Consider the following 18283-nt stretch of genomic DNA (forward strand, 5'->3'; position numbering starts at 1 on the left):
TGGCTCCGTTCCTCTTCACCATCTACACTGCAGACTTCTCCCACAATTCCACCCAGTGCTTCCTGCAGAAGTTCTCTGATGACTCTGCAATAGTCTGCCTCATCACTGATGGGGACGACAAGGAGTACAGAGGACTGACTCAAGACTTTGTGGACTGGTGCCAGCTGAACTACCTCCAGATCAACGCCAGTAAAACCAAGGAGCTGGTGGTAGACTTCCACAGGCACAAGCATTCTCCACTGCAACCACTGAACATCCAGGGTATGGACATTGAGGCTGTGGACAGCTACAGGTACCTTGGTGTTCATCTGAACAATAGACTGGACTGGACTCATAACTCAGACGCCCTCTACAGGAAAGGGCAGAGCAGGCTGTACCTGCTGCGGAGACTCAGGTCGTTTGGGGTGGAGGGCCCACTCCTGAAGACCTTCTATGACTCTGTGGTGGCTTCTGCTATATTTTATGGCGTGGTCTGCTGGGGCGGCAGCATCTCTGCTGGGGACAGGAAGAGACTGAACAGGGTGATCCGAAGGGCCAGCTCTGTTCTAGGATGCCCTCTGGACCCAGTGGAGGTGGTGAGTGACAGGAGAACGGCGGCTAAGCTGTCATCCCTGATGGACAACATCTCCCACCCCATGCAGCAGACTGTGACAGCACTGAGCAGCTCCTTCAGTGGGAGACTGCGGCACCCACGGTGTGGGACGGAGAGATTTCGCAGGTCTTTCCTCCCCACTGCTGTCAGACTCCACAACAAAGACTTTAACTGATCAAGCACACACATCCACACATGTGCAATAACACTAATGTGCAATAATACTAAGTGCAATAATCCTTTCTGTCATCGTATTTTTACTCAGTTGTATATAGTATTTGTATTTGTATTCTATTTTTATCTTATTGTATATTTATTTTATTCTACTGTATATAGTATTTTATTTTATTCTATTCTGTACAGTTGTGTACTGTATTTATTCTTATTGTATTCTAATTTTTGCCTCATAACTTTTGCACTGTCCACTTCCTGCTGTGACAAAACAAATTTCCCACGTGTGGGACTAATAAAGGTTATCTTATCTTATCTTATCTTCCCGTGGTTTATATACTCAAACTGTGCTGCGTTTGTGTTAGATTTTATGGGTGAAGAACAGAAGAGAAAATCACACACACAACAGTGTTGTTGTTGCTCTCTCCTGTTCCTCCTGGAATCAAACTCCGCTCTCCTGAAGGGGTGGAGAAGCACCGCCATCCTGAGGTTTCACGTCAGGATCAGCAGGACAAAGACCGGAGACGGAGGCGCGTGGAGCTGTGTGTGGTGTTCAAGTGGATGTCTGCTCTTGTAAGATTTTATATTGGGAAATAAATCTGCATCTTTTTTCATGTATTTTTATTTATTATAGTCACTCCCAGTTCCCTACTTCCTGCATCCTGCACACTTCAGGTCCTGCAACCTGAGATTACAGCCATCATTAATCAGTTTAAGCAGGTAAACTGTGCGATGATGAATGAATGAGGGCCAAGATGAACAGCTGTTACTCCTCCATCATTCATTTTGATGCTCCATCCTCTTTTCTACTTCCATCGACTCTTTGTGTCTCCACTGTTGCTGTCACAGTAGACGTTGGGTCACATTGAGATGGTCTCCCTACATTTCTGGCAGGCTCATCTTTGGTTGGAAGAACATTAAAAAGACAAACGTTGAAGCTTCAGCTCGACTTTGATTGTCTGCACCTGAGCTGGAGGACAAATCGTTATTAAAAGAAATCCAAACATTTGTTCTGATCATTGTGCAGAGAGCACTAACACTTCAGTTCAAAGTCTCTGACTGTGTTGGGATTAAGTTTGAAGACATTAGCAAACGATCACATCAGTTTCGTGTCCAATGGGATAAACCAGCAGCAAAATGAGCCTCTGCGCATCCTTACTGAAGCAGTCAGGGGTCCAATCAGTTCTCTTTGCTGTCCCGTCATTATTTATGAAAGCCACAAACTGTTTATAATAAATCTGCTAAATGTTCCAAAAAAGTGTACAAACACGTGTTTCTAATTTCTGTCTAAACTCAAAAGCTTTCTTGGATGTCGAGGATGGACAAGAGGAGCGCTTCAGGCTCAGCCATTTACATAATGCAGTCGATTAAAAACAGGCCTTTTCAAACACACATGGTTGGAAGATTACTCAATGTCCCAGAAAGCACAGCACAGAAGCAGGAATATGAAAACCTGGATACAACAGAAGCCTTTTATCCTGACGTGTGTGAACACAGGAGACTTCACATCACAGGAGGAGTGTGGTAACTGTGTAGCAGACATAATTACAATTAACACAATGAGTCCCATTTACTCCAGTTTGTAAGACTCGTCTACTCACAAAGAAATTCCCTACAGGGTGGCAAACTCAAGGTGAAACTCACACATTTTCAGATTCAGTGTGACTCAAGTTTGCTTATCTGTGAATAAATGTTCTTAAACCACAGAAACGAGACATTGTTCTTTCAAACGTTGCTTCATTACAACCATATTTCTGAGTTTTATTCAGCATTAAAAGTAATCCACGCGTGGTAACAGTGCACAGAGTCACTGCCAACAGTTAATTCAGCGTGCCTTCCATTTCAGTGACAACCATCTGTTTTGTTTTTCCCTTGTAACACATTTGTTTGTCATTACCCAGCAAAAAAATCCTGTTTCCAGCACACATGCAGGCAAACGTTCAAACTGCTTTTAGATTACATGTAACATGGTTCATGTGGAAACAAGAAAAGACTGTTACGATTTTATTTTTTTGTAAGATCAAAATTAACATTTCACTCTGAGATCCTCCATAAGCTGCAGACGTGTCCACTTTGTCCTGAACTGAAAGGAGCTGCAGGCTGTTTGCCTCGAAACGTGCACGAGGATACAGACTCATAAGAACCAGACGAGCTGATTGGCTGAACTTAGAACTGTTATTGTCAATGCACAATGAAATTAGGTAAAAAGCTGTAAGATGAGTATTTAAAGAGTTTAGTAATAAAGTAACGAGAATGAAAACAATCCACATTAAAAGTGACTAATAGATGCAGAAAAATCATAAATTTTATTGGGGAAAAAAACAGCTGCTGCATTCACATGGATACTGTTCTTCACCTTTCATTCCTCCTCACCGTTGTGCATATCAACACTTCCTGTTTCAAATTAAAAGCCCGTGGCGTTTAACTGAAGAGAAAGCGTTCATTTCGATTGCACCTGTGATTAAAACAGAAGTCTGATTTCTGGGTGAGCCTGGCCTCTTGTCTTAAAGTCGCCCCTGTGTACCGCTGCAGTCCAGATTATAGAATATGAAAGAGGAGCCATTTGCTTAAATTGTACTGCTTTTTTAAAAAATACACATCTCCTAGAAGTAAACATGATCAGTGGGATGCTTTTGAGATCCAAATCTCTTCCACAGATCCCACTGTTGATCCACTCGAGGTCTGTAAAGAAACACTGTTGTGGATGCTTATTAGCACCTTTCCAAGCGTAATCCTGCAGCTTATATTTGCTGTCTTTGGCATCTCATATCACAGGAATTTGTTTGATAGGAAAACAGGAATTTCTCGTGGCTGTTTTACTTGAAGGAGTGTCTGCAGAATCCCGTTTCCACAAGCAGCGATGTTAGACGGAGAAATTTAGCAAAAATGTTGAGAATTATTTTTTTAGATTCTTGCTCCACAAACGGAGGATAATCTTTCGCTGCAGGCAAAGCTGCAACAGGCACGATTCCCACAGTCGAGGTGGCCTCATCGATTTATGAGGATACGGCCTAAAGTATGTGGACACGTTTTAACATTGGTCTCAGTTTGTGTTTGTGCCTTGAAATGAAATCAAAGTCAGCTCCAGTTAGCGAGGAAGAGCCTGACCTCAAATCCCACCCAAACGTTAGCGAGCTGGCGCCTCAAAAAATGCCTGAAAAATGCGCTCAATTTAAAAATGTCCAGACAAAGTGGAACTTCTATTACAACTGTTCACACTGATGTGACTGGAAGCTCCAGTGGAACATCAAAACTGCCCTTGCAGCAAGACTTTTTCCAACTATAAAAGTGCTTTTACCGCACTAGAAAATAATTACAGCAACAATAATTTCATGCATCGTCTTTATAATTTCTAGGTGAGAGCAAAAATACGCTGTTCGTGTCTGAAGAGCTACATGAAATGTGCATGTTCAGTGTGTGATATCAATAAATGCACAAGAGTTGAGGAAACTTTCCTGCTTTACAACAATAAAGAGGAGGCTGCGTTTCCTCCACCCAGTTGTGCTGTAGGAGTGAAGGCGGCTGTTTTCATCCCTCTGCATCAAAGGCTGCTGCTGTCAGACACAGCCAAGCTTGCAGAGATATCTGAGGAGTCCTTTTGCATCAGTGCCTAGAAGCACAGTTTGTGCACTGGGAGGGAGGAGGGCTGGTAGTGGAGCAGCTCGTGAGCTTCTCAGGCAGGTCACTGCGGTTTGAGTTGGGAGGAGGCTTTTTCTTTTATTCACATTTTACTTTCACTTGCTGGAAAAGATTGTGTGGGGGATGAAATATGTCCAATCATAACATTAACTGAAGCTTAATAATACCCAGTGTTTTTAAATCTGACACGAAGGGCTGGTCTTTATATGCATCCCTTTGTCAAAGGTTTGGACCAAAGCATGGCGACGATGTGGTGTGTTAAGGCGGCTACGCTTAAACACTCTCAGTAAATTTCTTCTTCACTCACCTTTTTAACTCACGATGTGTTTATACACCTCTCTGCATTTAATCGTTAGTTATTCTTAATCTCAGCTCTCTACCACAGCATGTATTTTGTCCTGTCTCCCTCCCCTCAACCAATCACAGCAGATGGCCCCGCCCCTCCCTGAGCCTGGTTCTGCCGGAGGTTTCTTCCTGTTAAAAGGGAGTTTTTCCTTTCCACTGTCACCAAAGCTCCTGCTCATAGGAGCTCATCTGAGCTGGGCTTTTCTCTGTACATATATATATATATTTTCCTGGTATGTGATGTGGAATCGAGTGATTTTAGGGGTGAGGGAGGGAGTCTGAGAAAAGCAGAACTGCTGCCACAGTTTTAAGGTGAACGGCATGTTTTCCTTAAAGCACACTTTCAGGTACGTGCTCTGTTGTTTGCAGTGTCAGCGTTACCAAATCAGCAGTGGAGTGCAAACATGAACTGAACCGTGTCAAAAAGGCAGTGTGCCTGATACAGGCACAACACTTGTGTAACGATATTCAACGCACCATTGCTTCTGTTAGTGAGGTGATGCAGCTGGGCTGGAAAGCAGTGCAGGAGGAAGTGGCTGACATGGAGCCACAAACAAAAACAAACAAACAAAGAAGAAAAAAACAAACAAAGAGAAAAAAAACTGACTGACTAATCATCACAAAGCAAGTCCCACTGAGCTCGCTTTGACTTTCTGTACACAAGTGCTGTGAATTAAAGAAAAACTGGTCTTTACAGCCCGACTCTCACACCTCAGCAGGAAATAAAGGTGCTGAAAGAACCAGCACCTAACCACACACACTGTGAGGAGGACTGCGACCAACACAAACCATAGCTTCACCTTTCACCTTTCACTCTTTGTACCTGTGCAGCCCATTTACAGTGGGCGCTGATTTATTTGAAGTTGCCTGCAGGAAATCCAGCACCTTGGCTCCTGGTGCAAGTTCACACAAAACAACTTTTCAACATCACGTAAAATACAAAGCTAACAAATAAATAAATAAATGGCTGCACGCCATCAGCATCCAGCACGGCGAACAGACGGCTACCTCGCCTTCTGCAACATCAGAACTAAAAAGTAACAAAAGTCGAAATTTAAACCTTTGAGACGTGAATGTTTCTAAGATGATGCGCATGGATCCAGTGAGAATCCTGTGCTTTTAAAGACAAATACATTAAAACCTACAAGATAACACGCCTGAAAGCTGCGAGTTAACCTCCCGCTGAGCAGGATGTGCCTTGGAAAGCATCGTCACAGCAGCAACAGAAAGAACAACCTACACATCCGCCATCATCATCAACAGTCCTCGGGTTACAGGACATGACACAGACTAGATGGCTTCAAAGTAAGAAATCCAATCAACACCAAAATAACCCGTGATGGGAACCCAGCCAAGAACAACACAGCTCTGCGTACAGTGCAAATAATCTCCTACAGCAGCGGTCCCCAACCCCCGGGCCTCGGACCTGTCCGTGAGTCGTTTGGTACCGGGCCGCGAGAGTTGAGGCTCAGCTGTGAAATGTCTGGTTTTCAGGGTTATTTTGTTATCGTTTTTATCTCTGTTTTCCTGGGTCTTTTCACGTGTTATGAATAAATCTTCTTTTTTTCGGTACCAGTACTACTTTTATTTTGTTGTATTTATCCGCGACACCTTAAAGGCCGGTCCATGAAAATAACGTCGGGCATAAACCGGTCCGTGGTGCAAATAAGGTTGGAGACCGCTTTCCTACGGCACCTCCGAGGCTCAGCGTTAACCCTTTACTGTCATCTGATATTTCTCATTCCTGTGATGTGTGTGAGACAAAGCAGCGCACAAGTGCTTCACTTAAACGGCTCCTGGAGCCGGCAAACTCTTACATCACAAAGTGCTGGTTTGGTTGATCATATTGACTGAGATAAATAAAGTATATCTAGTAGCTCACTGTCAGCTGAATATTTTTTTGCAGGTGTTAAAGCACCAACAGTTAGGTTGAGATGTATTCCTGCCATAGAATGGGTCTAATATTACCGACATGCTATTATACAGTCCCCATCAAACGTTTCAGACTATCCATTCAGTTTAAGTGTTGTTTTTAATAAACTGCATGCTCAAAAAATGCTTCGTTTCTCTCCCATGTCTTCTTGTTGCCTGTTGAAGCTCTACTAGAAACCTTGTTACGATCCAACCATGCAAAATATATATAGTATACAGTCCCCATCAAAAGTTTACGACGACTTTAGCAGCTGTTTAAGTGAAACATATCATAGCTGTTGAATTTGTTTTGTTGTTTTTTGTAACAAAGTAGCCGATTGATCGTGTTGATGATTTCATTATCGGTGCTTCACACCAGTTTGACGTCAGGACTCGGACGCTGTGACGGGATCAGAATCACCATCTTTCATCATGTCTGCGCGTTTCTACAATGAAGCGACCAGATGAGGCCTCGCCACGCCACCTCCCTCGTGCCTTCCTGTCTGTTAGGAAGCATTTCATAATAAACAAGATGCAGCACGTGTAAATAATGGTGCCAGGGCTCAGCTAAGCGATGGGGTACTGTGGCCTTTAAATTACTATAAATGTACTAAAGAAGCATGTTTACTGTGGAGCAGCAGCAGATCTCTTTCGCATGTAGCCACTGCATGAAGTGATCAGTAAGTTCAGCCTGTGCTGATCAGCCTGTGCTCGCGTCCACTCGCTGTTTTCCAAACGTCTTCCTCCCAGTTGAATTCCCGCTGTCTCTACGGGTCTGACAAAGAGCTTTCACCCACTGCTCTCAATTTAGATTTAAATGAGCATCTGGAATATTTATTTAATCCATTTATATTTAGTAGTTCTGGTATCCCACATACTCAATATTTTATAAATATCATAAATAAGTAATGTGAAATATGTAAATGAGGGAAATTGGTATAAATGCAGCAACGTGTTTAAATGAAACTAATGAAATTAATTTAATTTGTACTGCTTGAATTTATTTTATTGCATTATGTGGATATTTTTAATATTTTTAACACTTCACAGAGACCAGAGAAAATTCAGCACCTCAAATAGTTGATTTAGTAGTGCTGTGATCACAGTTATGCTTTGTTTCGCATTAATGTGGATCAGTGATGTGGTTTGTAGTGTTTGTGTGGAGGAGCTCGCCGCCATCATCGGCCGGCGTTCAAATGTTCATTAAATTCTCTCAGTCTGCGGCGATCGAGGCACAGGATTTCAGGATTTACATAGTAAATCATTGAAAACATTAAATGACTGTTAGAGTTTTGCAGGACGTTTGTTTCATATTTCTGGACCTGTTCTCTCAGCACAGCTCACAGCTGTCACAGATGTTTTCCTTTGTCCTTCTTTTCTTTGATTTGTTAGAAATTAATTCCTTAAATGAGACAAATCAGATAATGGGATCATGCCTCTGTCCTCTGCCACTAAAGAATGAGACCACCTGATGAACAGACCTCTGATAACGTCTCTCAGCTTTCTTACTGAGAGCGCTGGTGCTTATCAGCACAATCAGTCTCTCGTGTTTTCTTAAAGAACATCTGTTATCTGTTTCAAAGCAGGCAAAGAGCCAAGACAGAGCTTTATCCCACAGTACCAACTCTCTCAGCTGATGCTAAACTAACTCGAGCCCCGTTTGGATGGGATTAGCATTACTGAGGGAGGTGAGGATGAAATTTACTCTGCTTCTTGGTAATCTACCCTGTGACTACACACGACGTGATAACCATCGGAAAATTAGTTGACAGTCAAAAACTCTCCATTGAATTATCTCACAGTCAAGCTCACAGATGTCTATGAAACAGATTTTATTATATATACACATATTAAATGAATTAATGGGGTTTTGTGTTTTAGATCCGCACTCGTCCATCCATCCATGATCCAAGCTGTCACAGCCTGTTAATCACTAACGACAACATTCGAACTCCACCTAATTTTACAGTCATGGATGAATAATTTTAGTTATTTATTTACCTCATTATTATTTTTTGTGCATTTTTTACTTTCTATTACTGAATTACATCAGAAATAATAGTTATGGCCTCCGCACCAGAGGCCATAACTATTGCTCAAACTTCCAGGTGAATAAATATCCCTACATGGCAGCTTGCTAGCGCGGGGAAATGGAAACAAAATTGTAGTTGAGGAACTTTAAATTGAGCAACTATTTGCCTGCAACATACTCCGCTCTTTCTTCAGGGTGGCTTTTATCATCAGTTTTTAGTATGCAGGGGCATGAAGGCAGAGAAAATGAATTTTAGAGCAGCAATCAGGACAAATGCATCCACTGGCACACCGACGTGTGGAGAAAAGGCAAAAGAAATGCAACACTAAGCACGTCTGTCACAATTCAGATCTCATAATGTAAGCACAAACTGACGCGGGCTCACGAACACAGTGTGCGCATGACTTAAACACAGTATCTCAGCTCTGTTTACCCACAGCCAGAGGGAGAGGACTCTGCTCCCCCCGAGTCAGTCATCACCCTGCTCCATACTTTTAAGCCCTTTTTAAAAATTGCAGGTGAAGCGATTCTATGTTTTAATATAGACTTTGTTGTTCCTAAACACACGGTGAGTCAGTGGTTTCATCACCCTTCCTGAGCACGGTTCTCCTTCACAGTCCAAGTGATGCATTACATTTTCCAACAGTGGCAACAATGACATTTATTCGGTATAAATAGAGGGTAAAATTTGCATTTACAGCTCCCTGTTGCAGTTTGGAGCATTAATAACAACAGTTAGAGCAACAACAGTCAGAGTAGCAGTAAAAGCAGCAGCAGCACAGGGAACGAAATCTAATTACCGTAATTGTCGGGCTATGAGCCGCTACTTTTTGCACGAGCTTTGAACCCTGCGGCTTTTAGTCAGGTGCGGCTTTTCTCTGGATTGTCCATGATTGTTGTCATATCGTAAGACGATTTGTTTTGTTTGTTCCGCTGTTGTACGGCACTACGTTGCCTGGCGGAAGGGCATGTGATCAGACACACAGTATCGGGGTTCAAGAGTGGTATGTTGGTCACGTGTCCATCCGCCAGGCAACATAGTGCCGTACAAGTAGCACGAAAAACAAACTTCAAAGTAGCGCTACGCGTTCAGTGGGAGGCGTAGATGACGAGCGGCGATAAACTTGCGAAAAGCAAGTTATGCTCAACTCTACCGGTGGAATCTGACAGCGTGGAAAAGTGTGGAAACATCCACGATCACCAACGGATTTCGAAGGGCTGGACTGCTGCATGATGGAGAGGAGGACACCGCCACGGCCCTTCAGAGGGTGTTCGACTCCGACACTGACAACGAGGATTTCTTTGGTTTTGAAAGTGACAACGAAGGAGAGAAGCGGAGAGTGGATGACGAAGCCACCCTGAGCCTGTTCGTTTCCGACATTGGAGAAGAGGACTTTGGTGGTTTTAGTGCGCAGGAAGATGGTGATGAATGACTGACTTTTCTTCTTGTTAAAGCCGTGTCACTTCATATACCTAAAAAGTTATGCAAATATGTACCCGTAACTTGTTTTTCAAAATATTAATGACAGGGGTGTGTCTCCAAACAGCCATCTCTTTCCTGACAATTCCCTTTGTGCATATTCTCTTACATATGATAAGTCAATATTGAAACACCTGCGGCTTTTAGTCAGGTGCGGCTAATGTATGTACAAAACAGGATTTTCCCCTGATTTTAGCTTGTGCGGCTAATATTCAGGTGCGCTTTGTAGTCCGGGAAATACGGTAACTGCTTTCACTGATAACTACAAATAAATGCTGAAATGTTAACAAGTGACCTAAACTCCTGTTGCCAACATTTACATTTTTCATCAATATCAACATTCATTTTTTTAATGTTTTTTTTTGTGTGTGTCATTTTCATATCTCTAAAAAGTTGCTGCTGTTGTATTTGTGTGAGGCACACGATGAAGTCTGGACTCTTCACAGATGTAAATGTCAGTTTTTGCTTTTTAGACTATTTGGGCTGGACACAAGTAGTTAACAAAAAGATTTAATTATACGGAGAAGCTTCACAGCAAACCCTCCGCAGTGACCTCACAGGAGTGTCACACCATTAGTTGATAAGTAAGAGAATACAGCAGGAACCGTGGTCGTGCCTCCTACCTTGTAGCTGGTAATCCACAGAGATGTCCAAGGGAGTCTGCAGCAGAGCTGACCTGCGGTAAACCACGTGGACCCTGCCCTGGTCCTCCAGCTCCTGAGTGCCTTTCTCCAGCGGCTCGATGAAGTACTCATCCGATTCGGTGCGAATCATCCCAGCCTGCAACAGGTTAGCAGGTCAGTGACTGTGTAGAACGTGTGCATTAGCATGTTTCATTACTGCGAGCGAGCGTGGATAGACCCAGAAACCTCATTGCTCTGATAGCATTCGTTTTATTAAGAGACAATTAAAATCTTCATGCCCCACAAAATCCCCCATCATGTATTAATAATGTAGAAACTTTGTGACAGTGTTTTCATGAAATTGTAAATTAATGCCTCAGTCTTTAAAATCCAACTAGAACATCTGCTGAACGCCAAATGCCCCCAATTTGTTTCCTCTCCCACGTATAGACACAGAAAGACGACACCAGAATGTCCTACTGAACAATATTAAAATTAGAAAAATGCATAAAATATAGGATACAATACAAAGCAAAGGCAGACGCACTAATGTAATATTTAGTAATTTATTCAAGAGAGAATCTGGGCCTCTCATTAACTGCTTGGCATGTGCAGGACTCTTTTTCTTTGCCATTATTAGATATTGTTGTAACTCTTTCTTCAGCTTTCTGTTTGCAATTATCACCTTGTTACCCAACAAAGGCTGGTGGTGGTCCTGCAGCGCGCTGCATCGTTAGTAACACATTGGCACAAAATTGCTTTGTGATGGCTACCTGCCAACCTCAGATTTCCTGCAATAAGAAGCCAGTCATGTCTGTAGTTTATGGCGGATATGAGGGGTCACGCTGTCCGGCTAACGCAATAATGCCCAAACAGACCGAATGTGCAACCCATCAAGACCAAATGATGGTCTGAAAAAGGTGTTACACGCTGACACAGTAAGGTCAATGCTAAACAACCTAAAACCACTTTACAGCCGTTTCCTTAAAATGATGCTTTCTGGAATGCAAAATTATTCATCTAGATTATAAGATGAAAAAAACAAGGTCCCAGATTCTGGCTTCACAATCCTTAAAAATAAAAAAAGAAAGGCTTGAAATGTTTCATGTTACCTGTAACAAATAGAAAACACATCACAGTTTTATCCTTTGAATTAAAATGCAAAGCAGCAACTTTTCCAGGCAGCAGTAACGTATCTTTGGCACCATGTTTCCATGTGTCACGCGCCCTCCCTGACAAGCACACATGTGCAGTGGAGAAAGCAGAGAGAGCAGCAGCAACAACACAATATGACATTAGTTTGTTAAGAGCACGAAGCGAGCAGCTGGGGTGGAGGTGGGCTGCAAACCGGCTTACAGGGGTGCAGCAAATGTGAGTAGGCTAACTAATGCTACGCTCGGTTTGCTATGCTCCAAAACTACAGTCAGCCATATGAGAGTGTGTGACATTTTAAGTGAGCGCACACATGCTGTACACACAGTATGCAGACACACTGTGTTAGCGCTCAGTCGATCGGTCCTGCTGCGCTGAAACTCCTGGCAGGACTAAACTCCCTCTGGCCTCTTCACCAACAGTCTGGTGGACTGTGTGCTAATGTTGTTAGCGACCAACCCTCACTCTCAACTCATTTCCCATTTACGGAGACCCCAATCGGCTGGCACTCTACGTCCTCCTTTACACAAACGACTGGATGGATCCCAAATTAAATTCTTAGTTAAATTTAAATGCAGCATCGATACTGTGTGACTGCGTAAGCGTCCCAGCTGAAAGTCTAAACCAATAAACTGAATATTCGTATCTGAAGTGCTGCAAGTGAAATGAAATGAAAACGTCTGGCAGTCACATGACGTCTGGGGGAGAAGCTCAGCGCCGTTTAATGCAAGTTTACTTCTGGCAACAGAATAAGATTCATATGATTACGTACAATAAACCAGGTTATGATGCAGAAACGTGTCACGTATGAACCGGCTCATTTAATTGGCCATCTGTGATTATAAGAGCAAAAATACTGAAATACGATAAACGTGCGAGTGTGTTGGTTTTACTGCGTGACAGAGCTCAGACGGGAAAAAAACCTCCTTAGTTATCTTTAGAGAAACGGCGAGGTGGAGGTTAAACTCACTCATCGTGCCGTATAAACCGACTCTTTGCCTGATTCGGGGCCATTTGGCGTCACAGTGTTAAAACGCTGCAGCTTATACGGAAAACACGGTCCGTGTTTCAAAAGATGACGAGGGTTTTTATGACATCTCCCATAGAAATGTGGTGTCTGGACATTTCTGCAAGGACAAATCTAAAGTTTGCACAGATGTATAAACACTCAAACAAGAGAAGAAGAAAGAGCGAGCCAAAAACAAACGACAGTGTGCGCAGGTTACCGAGGAAACTCTGTTCACCATTTCTGACTTCACTTGTCTAATCGGACACTAACAAATAAGATAAATTACAGCTCGTTGAGTAGCAGACACAGACGTGCAGAAAGGATTTTTAAAACTGCATCAGTGTTTATGTGATCCCAACAAAGCAAAACTATCACACGCAGAAGATAAACGCTCTTCACAGTCAAGTGAACTCTAGAGGACAGCTGCAAATGGAAAGAAGAAGAAAAATCCAGCGATTCCTGACGCGTCATCCTTATCAAAGAGAGTAAGTAACACGGTGGAGCCTGTAAGATAAAACCTCTTACATCAGACGAATGTTACAGACGTGCTCCACTGCCGTCTGTTTGAAATGTTTACGTTTTTCTGCTCACTTGAACACGCTTTCTCCTCAGCTTATTTATCGCGCACCTGCAGGCGCCTGCTTGCAAACACAGATTCTAAATATTCTGTAGGTCAGCGTGCATTATCAGGCCGGAGTGCGGTTGGCCTGCTCTTCACCAAATCCTCACAGCAACTGGCATCCTGTGACCAAGTCAGCACATTCTCCGCCATGATTTATTCCTGACAGAACCGAGAACCACCTCGTCATCTTTATTTACTCTGCGCTCATCCACCACTCTGAATCCTCAGCTCGAAGCCAAAGAGGCTGCAATCTTGACAGTAACTGAGCCCGCAGGCATATCTTGAACTAAAGTGAGATTCATGCACCGTAGCTCTTTCTTATTTACCAACGGCAGGTGAAAGCCGAGGATGAAAGATGGCCGAACATCTCAGAATGTACGGGGCTCGGATACCGAGAGCCCTTTCCATCTGTGAGGTTCTTTAAGGGTCTCCGACAGGTCACGCTCCTCTATTTAAGCTCAGCCGAGCAGAGGCTGAGCTTAAATAGAATCTCTGCTCATAATAAATTGAGGTGCCTTTTAAAGGTGAAGCTGGAGGATCGTGCTAACAAACTGACTGACAGATAATTTGATAAAAGCTGTTTTTCTATCAAGAGAAGCCATTCAAGTCTGACCACTTATGAAGTATTTCAGCAGCTGAAAATGCCACCTTCTTATTCAGACACCGCAGAGCAAACAATACAAACCGAAATCACAGAGGGGCGTGTGTAATTAGACCGGGTGCTGACATTTGAATCGTTTTAATTTTTGATTAAAGCTGCGCTTAAGAACAACACTCCACAGGGGAGCGTTCGAAGGATCTCAAAGAAACTAAAGCTTGAAAGAAAACAACAGTGACCGTGTGAGCTTTTACTTAACAACAGCTTTTTTTGATAAACTAGTTTCCATCTCAACTCTGTCCTGTTGTCTCCATCGCTTCTAAACCTATTTATCTAAGAACAGGCAGAAGTGAAGCAGAGAGAAGAGAGCGGCTCGTTGAATCCTACCACGCTTTAATGTAAACACTCAGAAACAGATATCTACCAGAAACACGCTCACTGCATCTTGAAGCTACAATCCTGCCTCGACACAGTGAGTAACGTGTTTTAGCGATCCACGCCGACCACAGGAAGTGCCCAGCTCTCTGGTTTGAATTGAGGAATAAGCAGTTGGATATATATGCTGCTGTCCTGAGATTAAATTGACATCTATCCCTGAAAAGCAGAGAAATTGCAGAAAAACGCACCTCTTTTCATGCTTTTTCATCCAAACACTGAAAACAGAACAGTTCTGAAATGAATTTAAGCTTTGTGCAAATTTCTATCTTCTTTCTGGCAAGGATGAGCTCGGAGAAGCGGTGATGCATTCAGGAAAGGTAAATTAGAAATCATAGCACGCTGAATGTGTCTCGAACAAATCTGTCCTTCCATTTTCTTCTGCTTATTCAATTCAAGGTAGCTGGAAGCGGGGGTGGTGGGGATGGTGGGGGGTGGTGGGGGGAGGTTGGCAGAGCCTTGCAGGGCTGCTGTAACAAATACTTTTAAACTAAACTCCATTACAGTGATGCCATCTCCTCTAACACTGCTGCACAGCCAGCCGAGCCGTCTAATGAGTCTTATATACAAAACACAGGTCACAGGGGAACGAGACAGAAGAGCGGGGCATTTTTAGGCTTATGGGCATTAAATGCATGTTGAGGCAGATATTATTAGAAGGAAATTAAATTCTAGTTTGAGTCCATTACTGCCTGGTTTGCATAACTACCCAGGGCTGGACTGCCGACGCACTTTTTGGCCGATGGGCCATCCTGAAGGGTCAGACGTCTTAACGTGACGGAGCCTCTGCCTACCTTCGCTGAGCGATCACAGTGGGACGTCTAGACCAAAAACACCAGGGCTGATGTTTGTCCCAGTCCAGCCCTGGGTGTGTTTTCTCACATTAAAAAAAACACTGCAAGCTTCCAGTGCTGCCCCTCGGCCTCCTGGTTGACACACCGATGGTATCAGTTTGAAATCCTACATCGCCTTGTTCTCAGGTTCACATTCACATGATGAAAATATAATCTGGGATTCAAACTCATCAGATCTGTAGTAGTTCCACCTGCAGCATCAATCTGAAGCTCCTGGATCGTCTATTTCCAGAGTTATCACATTCATAAACTTAGGCTCCATGCCACCCACCCATCTTCTTGCCCGGCGGGGTGACTACTGTACCCCATCAGCCTCTTACAGCTGGGGGGCAAAAGCACATATTGTGTGCCACCTGCCAGCTTGTTGTCATGTTGTCATTGAACCACAGCATTCGCTTTAAGCTCAACGTGGCCTTAAGAGACACGCAGACCTTTCTGAACAAAAGGCACAGAGAGCAGTGTCTCATATGTACGGGTGTGTTTTTTAAAGACATAGGTGGCTGTACGTGAAAGGATTAAAGACACGCTGCAGTGTTTCTTTTCACCTGCAGGAGCACTACGGCGTCTTTTCATTTATTTTATCGTCTCAGACACGAGGATGCCAGTGAGAGCTTCGGCATTCAGATAACAAAAGTCATTGAATAAGCTCGTAAACATGGATTCTGAATGTTTATTTGAGAGCAGAAATGTGGAGTTCCTATGCCAGCTGAAACACTGGCCCTAGGGTCCCTCTCGAGTTGGACGCATGCACAAAACACCTCATCCGAAACACGTCCAGAAGGCATCTGAGTCAGACGCCTGGCTCGTCTCAATGCAGAGGAGTAGTGGCTCCACACTGAGCCTCTCCAAAGCACTTCTTTATCCTCACAGAGAGCCCAGACACCTTTCAGAGGAAGCTCATCTTCACCACTTATATTCTTGTTTTTGGTCGATACACACGCTCGTGGCCGTACGTTCAGCCTACACACTCATCTCCACAGCAGAGCATCAGTATCTATCCCCATGGATACAACATCAAACCTTAGAAATCTACATTAACATACATATTATTACGTTATTCAGAAACGACGTCACTCAGTCACAGTGAAAAACCTCATTGTGACATCTTCAGATGTCCTTGAGCTGCTGACTGATTCGACTACGCCTCACAGCTCCAGTATAAACCACAATATCATTTCAATTCAGCTCAACGCTGGAAATCAATCATTTGAATTATCATGTCAGGAAAGTCATGTCCAATCAATACGCACTTACTTACACTTACGTGTACCTGCTGGAGGGGGGAAACATGACCAATGAGGGGGTCTCAGGTATTCAGTAATGTGAAACTAGGTGATCCGTGTTTAAGTAACACTTCTTTCCATGGTGAAGGTTTTCCAGCAGAACATTCTCATCTGTACTGAGATGTTATTCACTTCATCTGGTTTCTAGTGTATATTTGCTCATTTCTATTCAATCACAGGTCGAACGTAGCAGAGTCAGGATATAACTCAGCTCAGCATCATTATCTGTGTTTCAGCTGCTGTCAGAGCCCAAAATAGTAATAAATTAAAAACTAAAGCACACACCGAGGTTCTCATATTTAGAGGACTGTTAACTTTAGGATGTATTTGGATGCTTTTACCTGGAGAAACAGAACATAATTATCTCTTTTAGGAGAATTGAAGTGTGATAACTTGAGGCCAGAATTTAGCATAAAACATCATGAAATGTCTCCGGCAGCAGGAATTCAGAGGAACTGAAGCTAACCCAATAAAGGAAACAAGCATTGTTGCACTCTCAAGCTTGCATGCCTACCTTGGAAAGCTTTTTGGTGTTTCTGTTAGTCTACACCTGTTATTTCATGCCTAATTGATGATAATAGCCAGCAGTGAGCTTGTACAGCCGGGTGTTTTCCTCACACTTCTGTCTGCAGATGGTCCAAAAGCTTCAAACTGCAGCTTTCTCCTGGTCACGAGTCCCACATTTAATGAGCTTATATCACTAGTGAGGAATTTTTAATGCATTTTGAAGGCTCGTGTAAGGTAAGGGACCGGTACCTGGACTGAACTGAACTCAGCTAACAGGCTCTTGATCAGATGATTCAGGTGGACAAATGTCAGACATCAGAACATCAAAACATACATAACATACATACTCCGATGGATGCATTGGAGAGCAATTTGGGGTTAGTATCTTGCCCAAGGATATTTGGCATGTAGACTAGGGGAAGCCAGGAATCGAACCACCAACCTTCCGATCAGTGGATGACCTGCTCTACCACCTGAGCTACAGCCACCCCAAACCACCACTATGTCCTATAGCCACCACCACTTTGTTTGTATAACTATATCTATCTATATAGATATAGATATCTATATCTATCTATGACAAATATTTTAAAATGATCTTAGGTAGTGCCATGCTTCTGATCACTCAGTTCACTGATTCAATTGCTGATCAAACACAGTTTAGAGGTAATAAATTAAATGAAAGTAATACATTAAAAATGTAAACAGTGGTTTCACTCTTGCACACCGAGTTTCTCTCATTTCAGCGTGTGACCCTTGAGGCTGGGCTTGTGGATATCGGGTAAGCAGCTAACATTAACATGTCAGCTACTGTTCACGTGCTCGGCTGATAGTGAGGGGAGGGGCTGCGTACCTGCCTGCAGGGGCTGTGTGATGTAGTTTCACCGGGATGAGGCAAAGACAACACTGATGGTATCTATACGGTTGTAAATGAGTATCCAAAAGTAATTTTAGCATGAATTAGTATCTGAGACTCTTTTTCTGGTTTTTGGCTCAGCCTAACCGGGACAGCAGAGTCTCAGTGTCTCTT

The 18283-nt window shown here is 43.2% G+C and overlaps 1 protein-coding gene across 3 annotated transcripts in view; it reads right to left on the reverse strand.

The window, feature by feature from the left end:
• Positions 1-18283, reverse strand: part of adamts3 (ADAM metallopeptidase with thrombospondin type 1 motif, 3) — a 135821-nt gene that overhangs the window by 93522 nt on the left and 24016 nt on the right. For all 3 annotated transcript variants that reach the window (XM_026187150.1, XM_026187149.1, XM_026187147.1), the window contains exon 4: positions 10794-10950. In XM_026187150.1, the coding sequence (XP_026042935.1) occupies positions 10794-10950 (157 nt within the window). The remainder of the gene's footprint in view (positions 1-10793; positions 10951-18283) is intronic.

This window comes from Astatotilapia calliptera, chromosome 12 (assembly GCF_900246225.1).
Source record: "Astatotilapia calliptera chromosome 12, fAstCal1.2, whole genome shotgun sequence".
In the NCBI taxonomy this organism is placed as follows: Eukaryota; Metazoa; Chordata; class Actinopteri; order Cichliformes; family Cichlidae; genus Astatotilapia; species Astatotilapia calliptera.